The sequence below is a fragment of the Knufia obscura genome (assembly GCF_036327395.1).
Source record: "Knufia obscura strain CCFEE 5817 isolate CBS 148926 chromosome Unknown scaffold_11, whole genome shotgun sequence".
Taxonomy (NCBI): domain Eukaryota; kingdom Fungi; phylum Ascomycota; class Eurotiomycetes; order Chaetothyriales; family Trichomeriaceae; genus Knufia; species Knufia obscura.
In genome coordinates this window covers 20,485-36,093 of record NW_027042697.1, presented here as the reverse complement: position 1 = coordinate 36,093, position 15,609 = coordinate 20,485, and the positions used below count along the sequence as shown (strand labels likewise).

The 15,609-nt window shown below is 51.6% G+C and overlaps 7 protein-coding genes and 1 non-coding gene across 8 annotated transcripts; 4 read left to right on the top strand and 4 right to left on the bottom strand.

The window, feature by feature from the left end:
- Positions 1-454: 454 nt before the first annotated feature.
- On the top strand, positions 455-1,858 carry PMZ80_008310 (uncharacterized protein; the record flags this gene model as incomplete). The annotated part of the gene is made up of 1 exon (XM_064876710.1): positions 455-1,858. The coding sequence occupies one exon, from the start codon at positions 455-457 to the stop codon at positions 1,856-1,858; it is 1,404 nt and encodes a 467-aa protein (XP_064727097.1).
- Positions 1,859-2,112: 254 nt separating this feature from the next.
- Positions 2,113-3,168, top strand: PMZ80_008309 (uncharacterized protein; the record flags this gene model as incomplete). Its single annotated transcript, XM_064876709.1, has 1 exon — positions 2,113-3,168. The coding sequence occupies one exon, from the start codon at positions 2,113-2,115 to the stop codon at positions 3,166-3,168; it is 1,056 nt and encodes a 351-aa protein (XP_064727096.1).
- A 2,493-nt stretch (positions 3,169-5,661) lies between these two features.
- PMZ80_008308 (uncharacterized protein) lies at positions 5,662-6,601 on the top strand (the record flags this gene model as incomplete). Its single annotated transcript, XM_064876708.1, has 2 exons — positions 5,662-6,346; positions 6,393-6,601. 2 exons carry the CDS (start codon positions 5,662-5,664, stop codon positions 6,599-6,601), a joined length of 894 nt encoding a protein of 297 aa, XP_064727095.1.
- A 1,018-nt stretch (positions 6,602-7,619) lies between these two features.
- On the bottom strand, positions 7,620-10,034 carry DBP7 (ATP-dependent RNA helicase dbp7; the record flags this gene model as incomplete). Its single annotated transcript, XM_064876707.1, has 1 exon — positions 7,620-10,034. One exon carries the CDS (start codon positions 10,032-10,034, stop codon positions 7,620-7,622), a length of 2,415 nt encoding a protein of 804 aa, XP_064727094.1.
- Positions 10,035-10,607: 573 nt separating this feature from the next.
- On the top strand, positions 10,608-11,525 carry pan6 (pantoate-beta-alanine ligase; the record flags this gene model as incomplete). The annotated part of the gene is made up of 1 exon (XM_064876706.1): positions 10,608-11,525. One exon carries the CDS (start codon positions 10,608-10,610, stop codon positions 11,523-11,525), a length of 918 nt encoding a protein of 305 aa, XP_064727093.1.
- A 3-nt stretch (positions 11,526-11,528) lies between these two features.
- asa1 (Astra associated protein 1 Asa1) lies at positions 11,529-12,737 on the bottom strand (the record flags this gene model as incomplete). Its single annotated transcript, XM_064876705.1, has 1 exon — positions 11,529-12,737. One exon carries the CDS (start codon positions 12,735-12,737, stop codon positions 11,529-11,531), a length of 1,209 nt encoding a protein of 402 aa, XP_064727092.1.
- Positions 12,738-13,219: 482 nt separating this feature from the next.
- On the bottom strand, positions 13,220-13,309 carry PMZ80_008304. Its single transcript has one exon. It is a non-coding gene; the product is annotated as a tRNA-Thr (tRNA).
- Positions 13,310-13,502: 193 nt separating this feature from the next.
- YND1 (Golgi apyrase) lies at positions 13,503-15,536 on the bottom strand (the record flags this gene model as incomplete). Its single annotated transcript, XM_064876704.1, has 1 exon — positions 13,503-15,536. One exon carries the CDS (start codon positions 15,534-15,536, stop codon positions 13,503-13,505), a length of 2,034 nt encoding a protein of 677 aa, XP_064727091.1.
- Between the last annotated feature and the right edge of the window lie 73 nt (positions 15,537-15,609).

The window sequence follows — 15,609 nt, the reverse complement described above, 5'->3', positions numbered from 1 at the left end:
GCCTTCGTGAGTGTGGTGGGTGAGAATTGTATGCCCGAGTGCTCCGTGGGTTATCTGTTCTGGCGTGTGACCAAGAAGGCAAGCGAGTGTGAGGGCGTGAGCGTGAGTAACGGCGGAAACGTTCTGAGTCAAGAAGAAGCGGACTTGTCAAGTGGGAGAAAGTGCTTATTGAAATTGGTGCCTGAGGATCAAAATGTGGAGGGATATCCGTAGACGTCATTGGCATCGTTTGTCTGTTGGAAAGAGCAACTGAAGCTCGCGTGCTGCCGTGTTTGCGTCTTGCTACAAAACACTGCCTCTAGCCTCTACCCTCACGTCCAACACTGGTCAAGTAAGACAGTTGTCAACCACTGCTCTTCCTACGCAAATCGAGATAGTCCCATCACCATCTATGACCTGAATACAGATTCCGCCCCGAGCTCTCCCACCAATTCACCAGGTTCCTTTACCAACCATGACATCTTCACAACCTCCACCTGGTGGCTTCCCTCCTTCTATGGGCCCAGGTGCTCGTCCTATGCAACCAGGAGAAGGTCCGGACAGTCTGCTACGAGAAATCTCAGCTGTCCGATCACATTACAATGTCCATATCAGACCAGACGCGATAGAACTAGGATATGAGCTAAAAGGTCAACAAAGACATTTCAACTTGCCCTTCGACAATATTCCAGTCGGAGGATGGACCAAATCTCTCTGCTATGGAGGACCAAATGCCGCCACCATATCCGGTACTCTCCTTATCGATATGATTAGAGGTTGTGAGAACATGAGTGGCAGAAGAGTAACACAAGAGGAGGCAGAGGGTCTAGCTTTCTATGGTTCAAGAAGGATGTTGACCATGTACTTCGGTCAGATTACCGCAATTGGTTTGGGCGCAGGCTCTGCATGGTGGACAAGGAAAGAGTTCAAATTTCCCTTCATGAAACCCAAGCCTTTGGAAAGATATGACAGCTTTCCGATGCGTGTGTTCCCTATACTGAAGGGTGGGGCTGCAAGAGTCATGTGGCAGGTCACGAGGTTTAACGTGTACTGTGCCTTGTGGTTGTTCTTGTCAAACCCTTTCTTCAGAAGCATAGCAGATACTCGCATGACTGTCGGTCTCTACGCAGATCGCCGTACCCACGACCTTACACAGTCTATCAAGGGAAAGATGGATAGACTACGGTCGAACAGGGCCAGTCAAGCGGCGGAAGGGGTACGTGCAGGGCAGCCACCTCAGCAGACTTCATCACAGGATGAAGCATCGCCGACAGCTTTTGATGATAGTCAATCGTATGGTGGGCAGAATGATTATGCTGGTGATGGGACGTTCACGGATGGTAACACTGATACCGGCCTGATCAGCGACTCCGCAATGCAACGACGACAGACTCAGCAAGCTTCGCCGAATTCGTGGAGTAAAGCTCAATCTAGAGGATCCAGAGAAAGCTTCCAGCAGGGTGGCCAGGACAAGTCATCCGACTTCTTCTTTGACGACGCATCACCCACAGCAGGGAATGCTCCCGATATGGGTATTTCACAGGCTCCCTCAAATCGACGTAGTGGTAGTGCTTGGGGCCGTCACAGAAGAGGAGAAAATGAGCAGTCGGGTAGTTCTCGGTTCACACCTAGTGAGCGGTCATCATACTCACAGTCTCCAGACTTTGAGACGAAGAGCGATAGTTTCTCCTTTTCCAAGGGTGAAGAAGACAAGCGGCTAGCAAAAGATCAGGCTCAGAAGGAATTCGATGCTATGCTTGATCGTGAGAGGCGTGAGGGTGGCAGTGATGCCTACATGCGGGATATGCGAGCTACTGAGGCTGGTGAGGAGTCGAATTCGAGTACTGACAACGCTTGGGGACGGAGGAGACGGGGCTAACGACTGACGTTGTCCTGCTGTGGCAGCACTAGGCCAGTCTCTTTGTTGGTATATATGATATAACAATGCTCATTGTTTGCTGGCGACAATGACGCGATACAATGGGTGAGTACAGGTGGGAGGAAGTGATTGGGACATGGCTGTGCAGGTGCCTGTGCCGCATAGATGCTGTACTTCGAAGAATATCTCTGTCTTGGAGACTCTCAGCATACCAATCACAACCTCATCACCAGAACTGACGTACATCCTTCACAATGACGCAGAACAACACACTGAGAACCCTGCAGAAGCACATCTGGAACGAATATGCTGCACGTGCCAGATTTCGAATGTTGACCTTCAAGCAAGCCACTGACAACGGCGTTGGTGAACCTGTTGACGAATCCCTTGACGAATTTATTGACAAATACATCGACAACCACAGCGATGAACCTACGAACCAGCCTATCGACGTGTGGGATCTGTCTGTGTCCTTGACTGACCCAACTATTCTCAAGATTCCTCGAAGTGCCAGCATCGGCTGTTTCTTTGAAATACGAGACGAGCTTTGTGCTGCCGGTATCCCTTGCGATATCGTCATCAAATGCGAAAAGATACAGTACCAAGCCCATCTTGCAGTGCTTGCCGAACATTCTACACTCTTCCAAGAACTCGCAAAAGCTCCTCCATTGGGACCGCTGAAGCGAGAGGTTGATCTCTCGAGGCTGAAGTTCCGTGGCGTTCTGGATGTACTCCACTACATTTACACTGGCTTCTACAGGACGTGGGGAACGTCGCTCGGGCATGTATCTGCGTATGTTGCTGCTGTCGAGTTGGGTGTGGTTGGCATGAAGGACCGGGCTCTGGCTGATACTACACAGTGTTTCGAGAAGATCCTCTGCAGATACCCGCAACTCGATGCCCTTGGCAGCTACGATACGATCCTAGACGCTGACATCTACGCCGTGAAGGTCATCTTTCTCATGACCAAGCGTGACGACCCTCTACGCGAGCACATCGTCAGATTATGCCTGAAGCATGCGATCAAGACGAAAAGGCATCCAGAATTGGTCGAACTGCTTTCTGAGCATGAGCCAATCGCATGGAAGCTCGGGCTGGATATGCAACAGGTGATGCAAGAAGAGAAGACTCAGGCTGTCAGTAGAGCTCTGGTATTGTATCGGGATTCAGATCTATATCGAGCAGCTGTTCGTGCCGATGCTGAGAGGATGGTGGAGGAGGAAAAGCTTATGAGCAAGAAGGTTGAAGCCTCGAAGCTGCCCAGGTCAAGTCCCTTCGGCTGGCTTTACCTCGCAAGAAAGTCGACTTAGAGCAGCAGTCGTGATGAGGGAAACGGAGTTCGACATCCTCATTTGGTGTACCAGCTGCTGGCGTGAATCGTCCAAAATGCTCTGCATACTTGCGACGGGACGACGTGATCTTACCATATTAGATAATACCAAACAAATTCATTACAAACGCTCTTCCTTCGATCTCTATGCTATCCTCGCTTTTTCTGCCAGTGCTGCTTTGTCAACCTCTCACGCCCAAGAGGAAGATCTAGTCCACCGGACTCGACTCTTTCCACTTCCGCCTGTGAATTCCATACTCTTGCCATTGTCCCTCCGCAACGACCCTTGGGCATTGGGATAACATAAGACAGACTTGAAATCTCGCAGATGTGGTTCCCAATAGTACTTCTCTTGTACTGGGCCGATCAAAAAGCTGCTCTATGAATAGCCGTATCTCTCGCACGTCGCTCGTAGGGCGCACCAGAGCGTCATCTTCCGCAACGACGCGACACAGTTGCGTTTAGCGCGTCTCTGGCTCGTTGAGCTATCAAACAGCCTCGTTGTCTCCAATCATACTCACACACCTTACTCGTGCATCTCATTTGCTTGACTGCTGAGAACCACAGACTGTCAGACATGCCTCGGCGCAAGCAAGGCCCTTTGACTAGCTGCAAACATGGTGGTCGCTGCGCCGGATGGTCGATCAGATACAAGTGCGCATTCTGCGCAGTCGAACATCAAGACAAAGGGAGAGCCAAAGCACGAGCTAAGAAGATACGTCGCGCGCCTCTGGAGCAACAGCGCGCTATGCTGCGAAACATGTCGGTCAAGGAGCGTGCAGCATGGCGTCGGAGACAGAAAATCGCTCTTGCTGGAAGGGCACTGAAGAACGATGATGCTATGGTCACTGGCAACAGTCTGCTCTCCCTGCCACCTGAGATACGTGACGAGATCTACGGCCATCTTTTCGAGGAGACTGGTCGCATACACATCACTGCTTCGTATTACCGTATAGGTAGTCCTCAATCAGATACATATAGGTTGCGCCAGGTCTGCAGGCTGCAGAGAAATGAAGTTGAGTCCTACATCTACAAGACACGATCTATCACCTTTGCAACACGACACGGTATGGCGGCGTGGACTAAAAGTGGCCTGGTCGTCTCAGTGTTATGCGTACAGCCATCTCCAACTTCAATTGCGTTTCCACCTTGCCAACAGCGTCTGCGTATTTGCACAACTTGAGAGTCTTGGTCATCCATCAGTGGTCAGAGAACTGCTACTCACATCCTAGCAAGGACATCTATTCTGAAAGATACAATTCAACAAGGGTCAGCCTCGAAACACTTCTTGCTTGGCGCTTACCGGAAGCAATTGCTCGTGCTCTTCCACGATTTGATCAGGGGATCGTCCAGCACGCAAAGGCCCGAATATTGCGATTTCTGATGCTCAATCGTCATGAACAACGACAAGGCCATGGTCATGGGCCGGGGCACGGTTGGATGACATCCGTGAACCCGCTCAAACACGATGGCCGACCGATCTGGACTGATATCGACCTGAGCCTTCTGGCGCCGAGGATCGACAAAGCTGTTGCTCAGATACGAGCGTCCCATGCTAAACCTGACTACCCATGCTGTACTGTTCAACAGTACAGGAGCTTCGAAGATTTCGTCGAACGAGGGCTTGGTCGTAAACGAATAGTGAGCAAGGCCTCGAGTGAAAAGTCGGTCAAGAGTCGGGTCGAAGCTGTGAAGCACAGGAGGGTGTCTCCAGGTTGATTGGCCATACCATCGGGTCGAGTAGCTGGTCGTGTCATCACTTCATGAATGCTGCATGTCCAGATGCCACGCCAGGCTGAATCACTGATGCCCCGAGCTTCGGGTCATCTGAGGTACAATCAGAGTCTTCTGCGTATGGTATAAGACTGTGAAGCCACGGCTGAAGCTGGTGTACTGAGAGCAGATTCGAGGTAAGTTCAGTGAATAAGCGAGATACATTCGTGCATCAACGGAGCAGCACGTGTGGTATACAAGCGATTACAAGCGATTTTGGATTTTTGTAACGCAGTGTAATATATTCCCAATGAGACTTGTCCAACGCACTGCGCAATCTATAAGAAATGTGTAGCTCTCAAGCATGGGGATGTTCGCTCTTGCTTAGTCATATGCCGAGCACACTTGCTCAATCAGAGAGACGCGTTATGGTCGCGTTGCGCTTAACGCGTGCTTCTCTCGGATGTGTACCAGCCTTCGCTCTCTGCTTCTCTCTGTAGATTTACAGCTTTCTTACATTGTGGTCTTGTCCAAGGTCGATCGAGCCTCTCTGTGGTGATATACGCTCTAGCAAAGGTCATTGATCCTTCTCTTGTAACTCTGTTCGCCATGAATTCGGCGCAGGACTGCCCCTACCGCCAATATCTGCTTGATCACGGGTTTACGGACTGCTTATGCTTCTGGTGCAGTTCCCAGAGACTGCGCGACCGTCAAGCCGAGAAACAACAAAAAAACGAGAAAGCGCCAAAAAGCACCAAGCATGACACGCAAAGAACGCACTGCTTGGCGTCGAGAACAGAAATTTGCCTTAGCACACAGGGTCGAGATCAACGACGAAGCGATGGTCTCTGGCAAATCCTTACTCTCCTTGCCAACAGAAATTCGAGACAAGATATTCGATCACCTGGTCTTGCATGGTGGGGAGATCGTAGTCACGAAAAAGAGCTGCCTCTGGTCTCTCGCTTCCAGGTCTCATATCTTTAAGCTTCGCGAGGTCTGCAGATCCTTCAGACATCACATTGACTCGCATGTCTACAGGACTAGCCATGTCCAGTTCAAGACAAAGGAGGCGGTCAAGTTGTGGGCGGAGGAGTTTCCCGATCGACTGAATTGTATGCGCAGAGCGACTTTTAGTCAAAAGTCCTTCTGTCCCACTGTACTTGCCCCTGCTTCTTCTTTTCGAGACTTGAGGCACCTTACGGTCCGTGGGCTCGACCTGTATGGGTGGATTGTCTGGAGGCCATTTACAGAATTTGCAGAGTATGTGAAAGCTCAACCATTGGTGGAGTATAACCCATACCAGTTGGCCAAATGGCGGTTGGTGGAGATGGTCATCGAGGCATTACCACAGTTTCGAGAAGGTGTTGTGTTACCAGGTGACCCATACAAGTGGAGGGATCCATATCTGACCTTCCTGACTCAAGATAGCAAGACCTCTGCCCCTTGTGGGTTTTTGCTACCTAGTGCGTGCCGCAATGCTAACCATAGCAGATGACGCGACAATCGTCGACGCAGCGCTTGTAACGTCAGTCATCGACCAAGTCATCATGCAGATGCGAGATGGCCGTTGTGAACCCAGTTATCCTGAACCTGGTCGCGAGAATTACACATCCTTTGAAGACTTCGTGAAAAGAGGCCTTGGTCGCGGTCGGCTATTAGAGCGGGAGGAACAGAATCCGCAGAGCATTCTCAGCTTTTGATCGGCACGCTACTCTTCCCCCGTCCTGGCTGACTGGCGCATGTGGTCTTCACCATGGCCGCAAATACACTCCGGTATGTTACTAGACAACTGCAGACTTCGTTGCGATCAAGCCCTACGACATGGAACAGTCCATCCTGGCAACTCAACCAGCCAGAGACCAGAGCCCAGTATGCTCGGAGGTACGACCTGGTCAAGCAAGCTTTACAGAAGCGATGCGCAAACCAGGAGAGAGGGCATGAAAGATCTGTCGTAAGTCCACGACTTCGATCGTGGAGACGTGCTGTGAGCGACCAGCCTACAATGATCTGTCCAAATACTGAAAACAAGCAACCAGCTCTGCTGCAAAACCTGGGAGATGTGCTTGTTTTTATCATTTACCTCATCGAGCTTGATATGATCGAGTGGCCCGCTAAATCCAGGCGAGCCATTCTCAGCTCCTGTGAGGACGGCCAGATCATTGAGCAGGCATGACGGTGTCTTGCGGCCAATACTTGGAAGCCACTTTCTCTTGCCTGTAGCAGCTCGAAAGCATGTTGAACGTCTTTTACTGAGCGCAAGTGCACGTCCGGAGACTAGGCCAAGGCAAGAACATCTGGTCTGGCTGCCGGCATATTTTGGTGGACAATTAGTTCCAGCCCGTCGATTGAATGTATCGTTGCCCGGGCGCCTCGCGGAGCACGTTCTTCATTAACGCTAATTCTTGAGACATCAAAGACTATTTCTGTTCTACCAGAATGCGGAACTCATTCGTCTACCTAGGCGAAATATGTTGAGCCAGCCATTTGAAGAGTTAGGATCTGTTCACTAGACTTCGCTACTAGGACTGCTCCTGCTGATCAGTTTAGGATGCTCAAGAAGTGTACGCATTGTTGTGCAACACGTGGAGATTGGCGGCTCTGACCAAATCCAGGCGACACGCAAGCCAACAAAGAGGGCTAATTGTGGCATACTACATCCGGACTCGGAAAGCCTTGAAAAAGGCTAGACCACCGCAGAAGCTATCGAAACAGTACCTCTCACCCCAGATTGAACTCATCCGCTCCAGCACCCATCATCTTATTCCTATTCCTGATCAAAGTCCTCATCTTCTGAGCCGCCGCCTCCGCATCGCCAGTCTCATCGATATCGGCCGCTGTCTTCGCCTGCCGGCTGATCACAGGTTCCTTGTTGGGATTACCAGTCTCGACAGGTTCAGGAACTGCTCTCTTCCTGCCCTCATTCGCCTTTGGCCTGTGCTCATTCTTGCTGACCTTGCTCCTCAGCCCTGCCACATTGACCTTACCAGGCGGATCACGGAGACCGAACGACTTGGCGAGATGTCCGAGGTGTAGTTCCTTGATGTCGAACCACTTCCTTTCGCTTGCGATGTGTGTGGCGTATGCTCTAATGTGGCTTTGGAATGCGTTCTTGGCCATCTCCTTGATCTTGGTATCGCTGAGGACGTATCGCTCGACGTTGAGCTGGAATTCGGTGGCTAGTGTCTCGTGGTCAGTCTTTTGCTCTTTGGTCCCGACGAGGCCAGTCGTGGATGTGAACCCCTTCTTCAGCACATCGTTCGCGGAGGTAGCTGTGACGTTGTTCGCGGTGGCTTCGGCATTCTGCTTGTAGGAGTCCTTCAACACCTGGATGTATCCCTCCTCGCTGCCTGGTTGGAGGAAGATAACTGCTCGACCATCACGACCCAGGCGGGCTGTTCGTCCGATTCTGTGGAGGTGGTCTTCCTTCGAAAAGGCGGGATCGTATTCGATTACCAGGTCGAGATTTGGTAGGTCGAGACCCCGAGAGGCAACGTCTGTTGCGATGAGGAGGGAGGCTGTTGAGGACTTGGCGAAAGATTTGATGATTGCTGTTCGTGTTTGTTGGGGAAGTGAGCCATGGATCTTGTAAACGTCTAGAGGATTGTTCGGGCTTGATAGGAGTGGTGAGGAGGAGAGGGCGTCGGCTAGAGTGGGATCAGTAGGTGGTTTCGAGGCTGTGTCGCTGTCGCTAAGATCTGCTGCCTGAGAATCGTCCAGCGGTCTTGTCAGGATCTTGTGGTGGAAATCGACTGAGTCTGCGCAGGAGATGAACACAATCGCTTTCATGACGCTTCCTTTCCTGGCGAATGTCCTCTTTAACAACGCTGTTAAGGTGACCAAGCGCAACTTTGCAGCACAAATGATGTAGCTTTGCCTCAATTGTGCCGGTGCCAGGAAAGCGCCCTCGTTGTCGTCCACACCCCCATCCTCCTTCTCTCCCTTGACCAACACAGCATCGTTCAGCGCAACATTGCCAAGCTTCTCGACATTGTTCTTCATGGTTGCCGAGCACAGCACGGTGATTCTCTTCTCGGGCAAACCAGGAATCTCAGGTTGCGGCCTTCGCCTCCCGTCTAGAGCGTTGACGATCTTGGTGATGTCCTCCTCAAACCCGAGGTCCATCAGCCTGTCACCCTCATCCAGTACCAAGTACCGCACCTTGCTCACGTCCAGAACCTCCGTATTCTCCAGGTGATCGACAAGCCGTCCTGGTGTAGCAACAAGAATATTCAGACCTTTTCTCAGTCTTGCCTTCTCACTTTTCTTCTTCTCTCCTCCAATAACAGTTCCAGCAACGATATAGTGTGCACAGCCCAGCAACTTCTCAAGAACAACCGAGATTTGCTTGCAGAGTTCTCGGGTTGGAGTCAGAATAATCGCAAAGAGTCCAGACTCCCTTCCCATGCCTTGCTCAGCTTGAGTCTCGTGCTTCTGTCGTTCGGCAATCGTGGCCAATCGCTGAACAATCGGAAGCAGATATGCAAGCGTCTTTCCTGAGCCAGTCTCTGACTGTATGAACACATCTGCATCCTCCTTCGCGAGTTGGGAGACTGCGCTCTTCTGAATTGCGGTCGGATTCTTGAGGTTCATCTTTGTCAACAGGTAGGCGGCAATAGAGGTCGAGAGACCGAGAGAGGTGAAAGTATCGATACCATCTGGGAGAGGCGCATTCGAGGGCTTGACGGGCTCTTGCGGTTCTGGTTTCTCCGCCTCTGCAGTTGCCGCTTCGGGGTTATGGCTAAACAAGGACGAGATGACTTCTCTGTTCCCTGGCTGGCCGCCGAAGCTGGCATCTTTCAGATGAGCTGGTCTGGCTTCTCTTCTTCTCTGCTCTCTTGCTTCTGGGTCCTCATCGTGAAATCGTTTGTGCCGTTTCGCTGGTGGTTGTCCAGCTGGCTGAGTGTCATCTGACTTTGGTCGGTGAGCGTCATCTGACTTGAGTCTATTCTTGGTGGCACGTTCAAATGCTTGACTGCGACCACCATTTCCCAGTCTCTCGTCACGAGCATACTTCGCATTTTTGGTCAACCTCGACCGTTCTCGCCATGATCCGCCCTTGAACTTCGGAGTGCTGGTGCTGGGTGTTGCTGCTTCCCCAGTCGCAAAGTTGAGCATCAATCCATCGTCCGCCATGATGCTGTAACCCTGTCGAATGGACCGATATCACTTCATTTTTTGTCATTGCAACGGAGGCAGAGTTCAAAGTCACTTTTTCGAGAGCCCGGGAAGCCAGGCACCCACACGCAGAAATTCAGGCTTTCATGATGCCGAGCCGAGAGTGGAGCCGCGGCACGGAGCTGCATTCCAACTTGCGCCTTGTCTTTGGATATTCTGAGCACTTCGCTGCACAAACAATCACTTCTCTACACCGCTCTCAGGCGGTAATCAATAGGTAGCAATGATACTGCTGGCGGTGTCATTGTGCTGTGTTGTATTTACACACCCTTCAGACGCGCCATGAGCTTATCGGCGAGCATGCGCGCAATAACGAGGTCATGGAGATTAGGTCGGTGTCTACTCACGCGACCTCAACAAGGGGTCCAGGAATCGCTCATAACACGACATCTCTCATGCCGCTACTCCTCGACATCCGCTGCCTCCAGTACCTCCGAGCCCTTCCCAACCTTCCGTGATGTCCCCTCCATCCGCTCCCTGCGCCGACGGCTCTTCCAAGATGCATCACGCACCGTCGGCTTCGTCCCGACAATGGGCGCTCTTCACGAGGGCCACCTGTCTCTGGTACGACACGCCCTAGCCGAGAACACCGACGTATTCGTCTCCATCTACGTCAATCCAACACAGTTCGGCGTGAACGAGGATCTGGACAAATACCCCAAGACCTGGGAAGCAGATATGGCGAAGCTACTGGAATTAAAGAAGGAGTTTCGTGAGAAGAGCGAAGAGGGAACAGCGGGTGAAATAGCGGGAATCTTTGCGCCGACGAGCAAGGTGATGTACCCAATCCTTCCCCCCAGCTCGGAGATAGACGGAGATGGCAGCTTCGTCACGATTACACCGATGGGGAAGTGGCTTGAGGGTGCGAGTCGGCCTGTGTTCTTTCGAGGGGTCGCGACTGTATGCACGAAGCTGTTCAACATTGTGCAGCCGGATAGGGTGTATTTTGGACAGAAAGATGTGCAGCAGAGTGTGCTAATCAAGAGGATGGTCAAGGACTTTCACATACCGACTGAGGTTAGAGTGATACCTACGACGAGGGAGGCTGATGGGCTGGCGATGAGTAGTCGGAATGTGTTTCTGGGTGAGACGAGGAGGAGGGATGTCGGCGTGCTGAGCAGGGCGCTTTTTGCGGCACAGGATGCGTACAACCAGGGTGAGGTGAGAGCTGGGCAGGTTCGGCGGAAAGCTTTCGAGGTCTTCGATCAGGCGCTCGACAAGAGAGATGGCGCATACTTTGGCAACCAGAAGATTGAAGTCGATTACATCGCGTTGACCAGATTCGACGACATGACCCCGATCGAGGACTCAGCTTCGATCGATCCTTCCGAAGGCGCCATCCTCAGCGCAGCCATGAAGGTCCATCCTGTCACGAATCCAGAGACCGAGGAAGAACGCAAACAGATACCCGTCCGCTTGATAGATAATGTCATACTGGAGCCAAGGTGATGCTCAATAAACATCCCACAACGAGATCTTGCCATCTTTCGATCCAGCCACAAGCCAGTGCGTGTTGTGTACCTTTGCATCTCTTTCCAGTTTCATCTTGTCCATTGCGTTACCTGCCACGAGTGCGCGCTCGTTAGCCGCAGCTTCTGGTAGCACTTCCGCAAAAGCAAAAGCATAGCAGCCCTCCTGATGCCATTGCAGCACAGCCAGCTCCTTCAACGTCTTGGTCGAGTAGACACGTACATTCTTGTCCCATCCTGCTGTAGCGAACACCCGTCCATCGGACCTAATCTTCAAATCCTGTTGCCCCGCATGTTTCGTATTGCTCGTCTTCTCAGCTTGTGCTTGATCTTCCATCTTCATGCTCGGTATACCGAATTTAGCAACCGTTGCATCTGCAGAGCTCGTGATGAAGCTCTCGCCGCTAGGTAGGACGCCCAGAGACAAGACAGGCTGTGTGTGTGGTTTTGCGGCCATGACCTTCTCCCAGATCCAGACGGGCATCACGTTCTGCTCTTTCCTCACGTAGACAGCGACTGAGCCGTCTTCGTAGCCCACCACGAGAGTCAGTTTGCCTGTTGGTTGGCCATAGAAGATCCGTAATGCCATTACCATGCCTGTATTTGCGCGCATGTCACTCTGGAGCTTGCTGACTCGTTGTTCACTGGGAAGGTGGAAGATGTCGACGCCGCCTTGGTCGAGGCCGTTTGGGGCTGCCAGGAGGAGAGGCTTGAATTCCGCGACCTCGACGACTTCAGCGTCTGTCGCGTCTTGTGCCAGGACTCGTGTCTGCGTCCCCCGATCACTATCCGCACAAACCGCAAAAGCGCAAAAATTAAGCGCATTGACATCCATACTGTGCACCAGCCATGGCTGCCTGCTTTCATCTCCTTTCGCGTCGACCGGCAATACCCTGCTCAACCCGTCGAGAGCCTCCTCTCTCACCTGCCAGATCCTCAACTTGTGGTCCCTTCCATGCGTGATCAGTCGATTGCCATTCCAGTCCTTGATCCCCATCACTCCTCCATCGTGAGCTTTCCAGGCAGCGGCGGGTCGACGTGTAGTGAGCCGCCATATGACGATCCAGCCTTCGCTGTCACCGGATGCGAAGTAGTGGTTGGAGCTGAAGAAGTGGAGGGCGTGGATTGAGGAGGTGTGGCCGCGGAAGATGTAGGAGAGGATTGGTGGGGTGGAGGCTGTTTGTGATGGCATTGTAGGAGGATGACTAGAGATGGGATGCGTGGAATGTGGTTGAAGAAGCTATGGTCGTCGATGTGAGGTCTGATATGAGGTCTGATGTGGTGAATTTATTCTAGCAGAAAGGAAGACCACACCTTTAGCCAATTCTCTTAGCCGATTGACCGTATTTAAGTATCGAGTCCAGTGTCGACATTGGACAACTCATCTCATAATTCAGAATCACAGTGTGTGTTCGCTGGGGGGACAGTACTAGCCCTAGTGCTGAGCAACTCGTGGGCTTCCAAGGTAAAAACGTTTGGCCAGATCACTTCCACCTCATCTTCATTGGAGACCGCTGCGGAAGAATTGCATAAAGGTCATGAGGCGTATTCGGTCACTGCTTACCGGTAATGGGCCTGGTAGGAAGACGACTGGCGAAAAAAAAAGAGATGCTGATGTAGCAGTTTGCCCTGGAGTTCTGTTAGAAGCTGAATAACCTCTGATATTGGAAAATACACACCACTACTGGAATCGAACCAGTGATCTTCTCATGTCACAAGTAAGAGCCTTACGAGTGAGACGCATTACCACTGTGCCAAGCGGGCGGGTACAGTTGATATCTGTGCGTGGTTTCGAAGCTTAATTTTGTGGTTCAACATATATCCCCCCCGGTCTTTCTGACTCATATCGTTTTCTTCGGACGAGCAACACACGAAGGAAACAAGCTCGCTCGGTAGAAGCAGATCATTTAGATACGATGTCGGCACAGTTTGATACATGACCTACATCGTGTATCGACTATCTATCCCTCCTCGTTGGACTCATGCTCGCATTACGGCTCTTCCTCCCACCAATGCCATCAAACCGCTCCCTACTCTCCGTCCTTACCAGCAAACCTCTTCTGTCCATAAAATCTGGCGTAAGTCTACCTGCAGGAGGTCCTCCTTGCTTCCTACGACTTGTCGGACTGACATACCCACCAGCCAACTTTCCTTCGGATTCTTCATCGTCGCTGTCCATCCCGCCAAGCTCAAATTCGCTCGGATCGTACAGTCTCGTATTTCCATCTTCCAGCGCCCGGTCGTAATCTTTTGATCCGCTTCTCCTGCCAAAGAGACGATTGATCTTGCTGAGCATGGAAGTCGAATTCGTCCTCCGTAAAAATGCTGTCGTACCATTTGCCGCTCTCCTCCTCCGCAAGTAGAAGAAACCAATGAACATGATAAGCAGGAAGAAGAGGAAACCAGGTATACGATGCGGTGAGTCGCTCGATAGAATGGTATCGGTAATCTTCCCAGTCAAAGTCTGATCTGGCACACTCATACTCCCTGGTTGTAGCCTCCCACCACCTGGCAGTTGAAAGTCCGCAGGCACAAGCACGCCCGGCTCATTACTCCCAAACCCGACCGGCAGCGCGTTCTCTTCAATTGCAGGAACATCCGCAGAAGCGTACAGCACCATCTTTCCCATGGTCCAGCTGATTTCCGTACTCTTGATCTTGTTCACAGCCTGGAAAGGCTCGAGATATCCTTTCTCCTTGCCTGCCTCAATCACCTCCTTCGTTCCATTGTGTCCAGTATCCGCCTCATGCTCAAGGCCGACCCGCGGCACACCAATCCCGTCATGCAAAATATTGATCAACCAACTTGCCTTGAAACACACCTCATATGCAGTCTGTTCATCCACCTTCTTGCCATAGATCTTGTCGTCAATACCGGCCTCGATGAATTGCCATTCCGTGTTGCAGAATTCGGAGACTCTCTTCTGATATGTTCCGAAGTCATAGCTCTTATCTTTGTGGGCCATCTCAAAAATCTCATGCGTTGTGTGCCAGTATTCTGAGATGCCGACAAAGTGATTTACGTCGAAGTCGATTGCCGGGACATGCTGACCATTGATCAGACAAGGCTCGTCGAGACAGGGTTTGTTCTTTTCGAGGAGGGGTAGCGTCCGGCGCATGCATTCGTCAAATTGACCAGTGCCGAGGAGGTGCTGTTGTTCAAGGTCTGTCTCTGTCGCAAGTTTGCCGTCAACCGTCAACTTCGCGTCTCGAGGCAGACATGGGTCGGGAATTTCGAGCAGGCCTTCAATTGCATATTCCTCTAGAAGTTTTGTAACATATCTCTTTCGTGCCTCGTTCACGCCGAAACCCAGCCAGGTTGTGACGAAGACCTTGTATTCTTGTGGTTGGCCATCAACCGTCCGCAGGCGCATAAGTGTAAGATCATTCGCGTGCTTGTCGGCTTCTGTCGCATTCGGTGCAAAGGCGATTTGTGCTGATGCGCCGCCCATATCGAGGAAGCCGTATGTGTGATGGTCTTTGCCATGATCGTGTTCGGTAGGCGAATCGAAGCCACCGAGGAGGTAGTTGGCTGCTACCCAGCCGTATAGCCCTTCCGTCTCGCCAGGAATGACTTGTATGTGCTGATCGCAGTCGGGGAGGAAGAAGTCGGTTTCGGTCTTGAGGTAAGAGCATATCGAGTCGAGGACGTTTTCTCGTTGCTGGTCAGGAAGGAGGCGCATTCCGGCTGTCGCGAGGAGGAAGATTGGTGTATTCGGTACGGCTGCTGAGGGTATATGATTGAGCGCATGATTTATTAAGCCCTTCAGATGGTCTGATCCGACGAGTTCGGGTGTTTCGCCAAATGTTGAGACTCCTGGATGTACTTTCTTGGTCCATTTGTCTTTCGTTTCGAGTTCGGGGAGTTTGTGTGCTAGAAGATCTGATTCCTTCGCTAGAGAGTTCTTCAGCCAGCGATAGACGTACACTCGTGTGCCCGATGAACCAGCATCGAGGACAACGCCATAGTTGTATTTGTCGGCCTTTCCCATTGTTGATTATTGTATTACCATTACTTGTTGCGAGGATAATTGTATCGAAGGAAAGCGTGAGAAGCAGAGGTAG